At 60.5% G+C, this 9908-nt stretch overlaps 2 protein-coding genes across 3 annotated transcripts; both read left to right on the top strand.

Annotated features, from left to right (window-relative positions):
* Positions 1-6: 6 nt before the first annotated feature.
* On the top strand, positions 7-613 carry LOC116217201 (SLC35A4 upstream open reading frame protein-like; the record flags this gene model as incomplete). Its single annotated transcript, XM_031555661.1, has 2 exons — positions 7-123; positions 207-613. Coding segments are annotated over 2 exons (315 nt in total), but the record flags the coding sequence as incomplete, so codon positions are not given.
* On the top strand, positions 446-2382 carry SLC35A4 (solute carrier family 35 member A4). Of its 2 annotated transcripts, XM_010718795.3 has the most exons (2): positions 446-563; positions 818-2382. In XM_010718795.3, the coding sequence occupies exons 1-2, from the start codon at positions 555-557 to the stop codon at positions 1646-1648; spliced, it is 840 nt and encodes a 279-aa protein (XP_010717097.1). In that variant the 5' UTR covers positions 446-554; the 3' UTR covers positions 1649-2382. The 2 variants fall into 2 exon arrangements, with proteins under 2 accessions (XP_010717097.1, XP_003210285.1); XM_003210237.4 differs by lacking the exon at positions 446-563 and having other exon boundaries at positions 660-2382.
* Positions 2383-9908: the final 7526 nt, after the last annotated feature.

Here is a 9908-nt window from a genome sequence, read left to right as displayed (position 1 = left end):
GCCTGAGGCTGTGCGTTCCCGCAGGACTCGCTGCCCAAGCTGAAGGACCTGGCTCTGCTGAAGGGGCAGCTGGAGAGCCTGCAGCGGCGCGTGGAGGACGAGGTGCACGCCGGCGTGGGGCAGGTGAGGACGGCCGGGCCCGGCTCCGCCCCGCTCGGCTCTGCCCCGCTCTGCCGGCCCGCGCCCTGACGTGCCGTGCCCCGCAGGGCGGCTCGCTGCTGGCCTCCCCGTTCCTGAAGGGCTTCCTGGCCGGGTACCTGGTGGCCAAGCTGCGTTTCTCGGCGGTGCTGGGCTTCGCCGTGGGGACGTGCACCGGCATCTACGCCGCGCAGAACTACGCCGTGCCCGACGTGGAGAAGACGGTGCAGGACTACCTCAGCTCGCTGCGGAAAGGAGGGGAGTAGCGGGGCTGCCCGGCTCCCGGGACCTCGCACGCCGTCCGTGCCCGGTGTTCGGCTCTCCCCCGCCGCCCCCGGCTGTGCGGTGCGTCCCGGGGAGGCGGATCCGCCGCTCCGTCGGGAGGAGCGAAGCCGTTCCCTTGTGCTGCACGGGGAATGTGGCAGGTAACGTCCTCTTGTAGTCGAGCTCATTAAATTCGTGGCGTTTGGTCTCTTTTGAGTATCCCGAGGTGGGAGTCTGTACGGCCTCCCCCTGCTGTGCCAGCCCTGGCCCTTCGTGCCGCAGCCCGGAGATGGCTGTGTTTGGGAAAGCCGCCGGCGCCGCGCTCAGCCCTTCGCAGCGCGGGCTCTGGGGGCTGATGCTGCTCTCCTCTGTGGCCATATACGGCTCCCACGCTCCGCTCCTCACCCTGTGCAAGGTGGACGGCGCGATCCCCTTCAGCTCCTCGGCCGTGGTGGTTCTCATCGAGCTGACGAAGCTGGTGCTCTCCCTGCTCTTCCTGCTCACCTGGGACCGGCAGCTGCTCGGGGCCGCGGTGTCCTGGCGCCACGTCGCTCCCTTCGCCCTTTCAGCCCTGCTCTACGCTGCAAACAACAACCTCGTGGTTCACATGCAGCTCTTCATGGATCCCAGCACCTACCAGATCCTGAGTAACTTGAAGATCGTCAGCACCGCGCTCCTCTACAGCCTCTTCCTGCGCCAGAGGCTCCGTGTGCGCCAGTGGCTGGCGCTCTGCCTGCTGATGGCTGCCGGGGTGAGCTACAGCTGTGGGGGTTTGCGGGACCCACGGGGCTCTGGCAGCCCCTCTGCCATGCAGCTGCACGTCACGCTGGTGGGCTTGTTGCTGATCTCAGTGTACTGCCTGATATCGGGCTTGTCTGCTGTCTACACGGAAGCTATCCTGAAAACCCAGGTGCTGCCCCTCAACCTTCAGAACCTCTTCCTTTATTTCTTTGGGGTCCTGGTCAATTTGGTCGGCCACTTCTGGAGCAGCACAGAGAGAGGTTTTCTGGAGGGCTTTTCCTTCTGGGTGCTGGTGATTGTGGTCAGCCAGGCCTTGAACGGCTTGATTATGTCCGTGGTCATGAAGCACAGCAGTAACATCACCAGGCTCTTTGTGATCTCCTGCTCCATCCTGGTCAACGCTTTGCTGTCTGTCGCCCTCTTTAACCTGCAGCTCACCCTCCTCTTTTTCATTGCTGTCTCGTGCATCGGCCTCGCTGTTCACTTGTACTATGGGGTGACGTAGCTGTGGCCTCCCTGCCCTGCGTGCACCAGGGCAGCCCTTAGCTGTTACTCAGGGGTGTTCCTTGTCTGTGCTGGGCCTGGTGTGGGGCACAGTGGTGCCTCCCTGCCTTTTTGCTCACAGGAGGAGGCAGGGTGGCCCAGTGTGAGTCTCTGCTGCCCTAAAGCAAATGCACTTTGGGAGGGCTTTACTCAGCGTACCTCTGCTCAGTAAAAGGGGAGAGTGCCCTCCCTGGGCCAGGCCTCATGCTTCTTTATCCCACACCTTCTTTATCCAGTAGTCCCAGGCTCTAGAGTGGATCCTGAGCCTCTTCTCGTACGGTACGTCACACTTCTGCTGTTTCCCCATCTTCTGCACATCAAAGCGCACATCTATCCCCTGTGCCAGTAAAACTGCTGCAGGGTTAGCCCTGGTGTGCTGCTCGTGAGCATGTGGCCAACTCTGCTGCCAGGAGAGCCCTGCACCACGGCTGGGGGTTTCTCCCACCCTTCCTCTGCAGTATTCCACCCCAGTCCTCAGCCCAGCCCCTGGCTGGAGGTCTGGTATCCTTGGGCCCCATTTGCCTGTCCTGGGCATGACGTTGCTGTCTACCTCTGTAGACAGAGATTATAAGGGGAGTCTTATGTGCTCTACAAAGAGGAAACAGCACCTGAATTTGTACAAGTGTGGTGTGGAATTCCTGGTGGGCGGAAGTCACTGCTGACTCTGGTACAGTTATTAAAGCTGTAGTTTAACGATGTGCATGTGTTTGTCCTCCCTGCAGGAAGATGTCAGTTTCACTTGGCAGAGCCCTGTACTGCCCTGTTTAGTAACGCATCTGAGCCTGACACTCCTTGGTGTGGGGGCACTCACTTTATTGCACTCGGCAGCACCCCTGGGGCCATGAGCCCTTCCATGGCACCAGCTGTAGCCTCATACCTGTGTCAGCCTGCTGCCACATAAGGTAGAGTAGGTTGGTCTGGGGGTTTTGTGCTGAGCAGCAGTTGTTGCTGTGGCCTGCATGTCAGCTGGCAGCAGCAGGAGGAACCAGCACCCGCCCTGTCTTTGCTGCCAGAGTGGCTGTTCCCACTGCTCAGGGACTCTGGCTCAGGGTGTCTGCGTGGTGGCATTAGCTGAACTGTGTCTTCTGGCCTCCTGCAGCTGCTGGTTATGTGTGGAGAGCTCCACGGCATCCCGCAGCACCTCCTGCAGCAGTGCCTGGTACCGCTGCTTCAGCGCTTCTGCCCGCTCCTCTCCCCGGCGCTGCTGGTCCTGGAGCACCTGCAGGGACACACAGGAGCCCTGACACCAACCTGGCCTCTGCAAGCAGAGCCGTGCCAGCAGCCGTGGTTCAGTCCCCACCTGCTGCAGGTGCTGCCTCCAGGCCTGCATCTCCTGCCCACGGCCCTGCAGTAGGACGTCCAGGTGCTGCTTGGCTGCCTCTCGCTCCCTGCATGCTGCCTCCAGGCTCAGATGCAGTACAGCCACCTCCTGTTGCAAGCGAGCTGCATCCTGCTGCAGGGACAGGGATAAGGACAGGGCAGCACTGGCATATCTGTGAGAACCTGGAGCCCTTCAGGTCTGCCTCTCCTACCCTGTCCTGTCAGGCTCTCCTCCCATGCTCACCTCCTGGTCTTGTGCTGCCCTGTCCTGGAGCTCCTGCTGGAGGAGCAGCTGGTGCTGAGTCTGCATCTGCTGCCTCTGGGCCTCTGCCAGAGAATATTCAACTTCCTCAGACTGGCATGGCTCGTGCTGCTTCCCTGCCTGACAGAGGCAGGTCCATGGGGTGCACAACAAGGGGCTGGGTGCAGGGGGACCTGAGCTGCTTCTGGACGCAGACCTGGTGGGGCCTCGCTCACTGTGTGTCCCCTGGTCAGTGCCTGTGACTCCTCCATCAAACCCTGTCCTGCGCTCCTTGGGGCTTGGCTGGTTCCTGCCCTGCAGCTCTCGCTGGGCTCTGATGTTTGTGGATGAGAAGGATGCGGTGTAAGCAATGCCCCCTACCCTCCTCAGCCCCCCAGGTGTGGGGCATGCCCATCCCCTGCTCCTGACCTCTCGCTGGCTCCAAGCTGGCACCATATGGGGGTGTCTGGGTCCCAGGCTGTTGTGTTGGTGCTGCATTCCCTGCAGAGATCGGGTCCTGTGGGAGCAGAGGACACAGCTGGAGGCAGCAGGCCTTGGTGCTGCTTCTGTGCCCAGGTGGTCCCTGGGGGAGGTGGGCAGCGCCTGATCTGCACCCACCTCAGCATCGGGCTGCTGCACCTGGTTTGTCCCAAACACCCTGGTCAGCGCCTGCTTTTTTTCCCACCTTTGGCTTTTCAGCACCTGGAAAAAGTGACTGGGGGTGCCAGGGAGCTCCAGGCATGAACGTATCCCACCCAAACCGCCTCGGTGCAGATGTGGGCCTGGGACACCCGACCTCATCCAGCCAGGGATCGGTGTTGCCCCGCTAGCGGCCAGCATGGAGTGTCCATAAGCGTCCCCCACCTGCAGCTCCCGCAGGGCTCTCTGCAGCTGCACCAGCACTCTGCGCTGCTCGGGGCGGCCCACTGCCTCCCGCAGCTCTATCTGCAGCAGCTCTGTCCGCAGCCCTCGGATCTTCTCCCGTCGCGCTGCCACCTCCCATGCAGGGTCCCAGTGTGTGGGTGACACGGATTTGTTTGCCCCCTTCACCTGCTCAGCCAGCGCCAGGGCTGCCCGAATCTGCGCTCTGGGGGTGTCTGGGGGAGCAGTGAGCCCTGGGTGCCTGGCAGTGGCCGTGCCGTGTCCCTGGGCTGGCACAGCGCGGCTGCTGGCGGGGACCTCGTGGTCCCAGCGCTACCTGGCAGTGTCACACACAGCAGCAGGAAGGTGAGGCTGTTCCCCTCCAGCAGCCTCTCCACGATCCAGGGCAGGACGCTCGTGCCTGGTGCTTGCAGCATGGGGTGGGGAACCCTGCTGAGAGACACCCACGGGAGGGATGGGTGTATGGAGCTGGGCCTGTGATGGCAGGAGCAGGCTGAGCTGCAGCTCCCACACCTACAGCTCAGGACAGGCCCCTGGGGATGCCAGAATGCGCAGAGCTGAGCGCCGATGCCTGCCATCCTCCAGCTGCTGCTCCACAGTGAGGGTGAAGAGGCTGCAGGTCCTGGGGAGGAGCTGGGATGAGCAGCAGTGCGTGGAGCCAGGACCCGGGACCCCTGCCTGGGGCATCAGCCGAGCCCACCCACCCCTGTGTGGCTGAGGGTCCAGCAGCTGGAGCAGCCCCTAGCCCCCACGTGTAGATGTTGATGGCAGTTTGGGCGTCGGACACAGCGACCTCCATCGCTTCCTCCACCATTCTAGAAGCAGAGAGATGAGAATGAACACAGAGAACCATGTCCTTCCACCTCTGCTTGCCCTGCCTCCTCGACCAGGCCCATCCCCACGATGGGTGTTGGGGTGCCCCTGGGGTCCAGCTACCTACAGGCCCAGGGGTGTGATGTCCATCACGTGCAGAGCTCGGCCGTCGGGACGGAGCAGGTCCGAGGCTTCACCCTCAGCGCAGACCTGGAATGGGACAGTGCTGTATGGAGGGGGCTGCTGGTAACCTGCACTCATTGGGGCCCCAGACTGCTTGTGTTATGCATGGGCTGGGAAGGGAGTGCGTCAGGGTTGCTTCCAGCACCAGGCCAGCCAAAGCCAAAGCCCTGGGAACCACATGGGGCCGTGCAGGGCTGGTGCACAGGGTTCCCACTTCTGCGGAGCCCAGGGGTGAGAAAACTGAGTTGCAAAGGCCGCATTACTTGGGACTGGCAGCAGAATGGGGAACCTTGCCCAGAGCAGCCTGTCCTGGCCAGCCCTGCTGCCACCATACCTGGACCAGGCTGACTGTGTGCAGGCGTTGTGCATTGCTCCCTGACACTTCCAGCTCTTGAAAGACGGTGTTGATCACCTGAGGACAAACTGGGAGCTGCTGGTTCTCAGCAGGCATGACTGTATCCCACACCTGTACCAGCAGGCTGGGACCCTGGAGCCTGGCAAGGTGACTTGTCTGCAGCCATGCCCTCACCTGCCAGATGATGTCCTGCAGTGGCAGCTGGGTCCCAGGGCCATTTGGGTCCCATAGCATCAGGGACACACTGTAGCCAAGGGGCAGCAGAGCCAGCTGGGGTCTTGCCAATTCCAAGGCCTTCTCCTGGTAGAAGAGATGTGTGTAGCTGAGGAGGAGTGGTATGGTACAACCAGAACAGTGCAGATGGCTCAGCACAGAGGTCACTGGCATGGAGCAGATGGCACAGCAAAGGTGAGATGGCATGGGACAGCATGGATGGCACAGACAGCATGGCACAGCACGGAGCCACAATCCAACACCAAGAGGAAACAGGGACGGATGAGAAACAGCAGCAGAGACGTTTGAAGGACAAGCTCCAGGACCTGAGCACACCCAAGGAGCCAGCAGTGGTGACCAGCACTCCTCAGACAGGAGCCTGATGGCAGCCATGTGTCCCTGGCTCATCTGGCTGGGCACAGGGCTGCAGAAGGACGTGGGGCCCATGGTACCTGTCCTGCATCCAAGTGAAAGATGTCATCGACAGTCAGGCAGCTCTCCTGGCATGAAGGAGTGAGGGTAAAGATATTCAGCTTCCCCCAGTATGACCAGTGTAGGGCAAAGGAAGGACTGGGCACACTGGACTGCAAATGGTTAGTGTGGCACAGAGGAAGGGGTCAGACTCCCATCCCTTCCCTGCTCTCATCTGAGGCCCAGGAACTTTTGTCCCCTCAGTGTCCCCACCCCTGCTGCTCTCACCTGGATCTCCTTCTCTGCAAGGAGCAGCTGCAGGGGGTCTCCACTGCCAGCTGCGCAGCTCTGCCCTGAAAACATCGAGCATGGAGAGGGGTCACCCCACCTGCCCCAGTTTTACCCCCAGCACCCCCAGCCTCCAGGGGCCAGGTTCGGGGCTTCCCATTTTCCCCGAGCCCTCTCACAGTGACCACAGTGCTCAGTCACTAGGTGGGTGAAGGGGAGGAAGCGCTCGCCCCACCGCCACAACCCCCAGCACAGCCGCTGCTCCCAGCCCCACCTGCTGCCTGCTGCAGTCCCACGGCTGCTCGCACGCACACCTCCTGCTCAGCTGGCGGGGACACACGCATGGCAGCAGGGACACAATCCAGCTCCTGCCCCGAGCACCACCGGCAGCCAGGTGAGCCCTGGGGGCCACCCCAAAACCAGGGGACAGTCCCCCCAAGGCATCTGCAATGTGCCCCGCTCACCTCCTCACCGTCCACGGCTCAGCACCCAGCACAGGGCAGGGATGGGGCTGTGCAGGGGATCGTGTTCCTGTGCATTATTGATGGTGATCGGGTACAGCCGTGTGCACACAGCCGGGCGGGCATGGGATGAGGCACCTCGGACGTTATCCAGGGACAAGAAGCAGCCACAGCCCACAGGTTCATGCCTCCTGGAGACCGACTGGGGAGCTGGGGAGCTCTGTTCAGTGCCAATACAGGCTGAGGGGCAGGAGAGGGGTCCCAGACTCTGCCCTTGGCACTAGGGTGGGAGCAGGCACACATGCCTCTATCTGCCACCACTCCCTATAGGACCAGGTGACAGAGCTGCTCCTGTCCCTGAGCCAACCCTGAAGTCCAGAGTGATGGGACGTGAGCCATTGGGTGTAGATGGGGAAACAGCCCTGTGGGTTCACTAAGAGCAAAGAGGTCCTGATAAGGGTCAGTGAATTCCAGTACACGGGGACTTCCCTTCCTGCTCTGCTGGGTGGAGGTGCTGCTCCCAGTTCCCAGAACAAACCCCAGGGTGCAAACACAGATACAGTACACACCCACCCACACCACGCATGCTGCCAGCAGTGGGTGGGCAGCCTGGCCCCATGGTGCCCATTGCTACAGCCAGCCCCAGCATCCCTGCGTGCTGCACCCTGCTCACCACCCAGCCCAGCCTGTCTGCACTGCCAGTCACACACAGAGCATAGAGAAGTGACACCAACAAGACCAAGGAGTAGATTTTAATGGAAAAGCAGAACAGAGCATGGCATGAGCACTGCCCACCACCAGCCTCGAGTGCTGTGCTCGGTGTTGGGCCCCTCACTGCAAGAAGGACACTGAGGTACTGCTGCATATGCAGAGAAGGGCACGGAGCTGTGAGGGGTCTGGAGCACCACTCCTATGGGGAGCAGCAGGGAACGGGGGCTGTTCAGTCTGGAGCAGAGGAGGTGCAGGGGGGACCTCATTGCTCTCTGCAACTCCATGATAATGACAAGGGGGGGGCAGCCTCTGCTCCCAGGTAACGGAGATGAGAGGTGGTGGCTTCATGTTGTGCCCGGGAGGTTCAGGTTGGATATTAGGAAACATTTCTTCTCTGAAAGAGTGATAATGCATTGGCATGGGCCGCCAAGGAGGTGGTGGAGGCACCGACTCTGGAAGTGTTCCAGAAATGTGTACACGTGGCACCAGGGGACACGGTGAGATGGGATGGGGTTGGACTGGATCATCCTGGAGTGCTGAGGGAGTTGGTGGATGTGGTTGCCAGGCCACTCTCCATCATCCTTCAACAGGCCTGACTAACTGGGGTTGTCCCAGAGGACTGGAGACTGGCAAATGTGACGCCCATCTTCAAAAAGGGCTGGAAAGGTTATCCTGGTAGGCACAGACCCATCAGTGTCACTTCAGTGCCCAGGAAGGTTATGGAACGGATAATCTTATGAGCCATCAGGGACCAGTTAAAGGTCAGACAGGGGATCAGGTCCAGTCAGCATGGGTTTATGAATGGTAGAACCTGTTTGAGAAACCTGACTTTGTTCTATGACAAGGTGACCCGCTTAGTGGATGAAGATGAGGCTGTTGATGTGATCTACCAGGACTTCAGTCAAGCCTTTGACACTGTCCACCACAGCATCCTCATGGAGAAGCTGGCTGCCCATGGTCTGGATGGGCGTACGCTCTGCTGGGTGAAACACTGGCTGGATGGCCGGGCCCAAGGAGTTGTGGTCAGTGGAGTTAAATCCAGTTGGTACTGGGGCCGCTTCTATTTAACATCTTTATTAACTGTCTTGATTAGGGGCTTGAGTGCACCCTCAATAAGTTCAGGGACAACACCAAGTTTGGAGGGAGCGTTGATCTGCCTGAGGGGAGAAAGGCACTACAGAGGGACCTGGATAGACTGCGTCAAGGTAAACTGTATGAGTTTCAATAGGGCCAAGTGTCAGGTCCTGCATTTTGGTCACAGCAACCCCAGGCAGCCCTACAGGCTTGGGGAGGAGTGGTTGGAAAGCTGCCTGATGGAAAGGGACCTTGGTGTACTGATGGACAGCAGGCTGAATGTGAGCCAGCAGTGTGCATAGGTAGCCAAGAAGGCCAATGGCATCCTGCCTTGGATCAGGAATGGTGAGCAGGAGCAGGGAAGTCATCCTGCCCTGTACTCAGCACTGGTGAGGCCTCACCTCCAGTACTGTGTTCAGTTTTGGGCACCTCAGTACAGAAAGGACATGGAGGTGCTGGAGCAGGTCCAAAGAAGGCTGGGGAAGGGCTTGGAGAATACGGCCTATGAGAAGAGACTGAAGGAACTGAGGCTGTTTGGTCTGGGGAAGAGGAGGCTGAGGGGAGACCGTATTGCTCTCTTCAAATAGCTGAAAGGTGAATGCAGCAGAGTGGGATTGGTCTCTTCTCGCTGGTGGCAGGAGAGAGGACGAGAGGAAATGGCCTCAAGTTGTGCCAGGGCAGATTTAGCTTGGATATCAGGACAAACGTATTTACGGAAAGGGTTGTTAAGCACTGGAATAGGCTCCCCGGGGAGGTGGTTGAGTCACCATCTCTGAGTGTGTTCAACAATCACCTGGATGTGGTGCTCAGGGACGTGACTTAGCGGAGGGTTGTAAGAGTTAGGGTAGGATGGTGAGGTTGCGGTTGGACTTGATCTTAAGAGGTCTTTTCCAACCTTAATGCTTCTAAGAGGATTTCCAAGGTTCGTGTTGGAAAGCCACCACTGCTGCAGGACAGCGCTGGGTGCAGTCCTGCTCCACAGGGAACTGCAGTGTGGGACGCCAGGAGAGCCCTTACAAGCGCTCTGCACTACTGCAAGCGTCCTCCCGTCGCCGCAGCCCACACAACCACCTGGGCCGTGCCCCCCGCGCCCACAGCAGCCCGCCAGCCACGGCCACGCAGAGCAGCGCCAGACCCACGCAGAGGGGAGCCAGCACGGCAGCGGGGCTGCAGTGCAGCACGGAGGCGGGCACGTCCCGCAGCAGCACGCCCTGGTAGCGGGCAGGTGCGTGGCACACGTAGCCCTGCGGCCAGCCCTGCCCCAGGCACC

Source organism: Meleagris gallopavo, chromosome 15 (assembly GCF_000146605.3).
Source record: "Meleagris gallopavo isolate NT-WF06-2002-E0010 breed Aviagen turkey brand Nicholas breeding stock chromosome 15, Turkey_5.1, whole genome shotgun sequence".
Classification (NCBI taxonomy): domain Eukaryota; kingdom Metazoa; phylum Chordata; class Aves; order Galliformes; family Phasianidae; genus Meleagris; species Meleagris gallopavo.
Note: the sequence above shows the minus strand (reverse complement) of the source record. Positions and strands in the feature narration are given on the sequence as shown.

Excerpts from the sequence above, each read along its gene's own strand:
- SLC35A4 (XM_003210237.4), top strand. The coding sequence starts at position 692 with ATGGCTGTGTTTGGGAAAGCCGCCGGCGCCGCGCTCAGCCCTTCGCAG.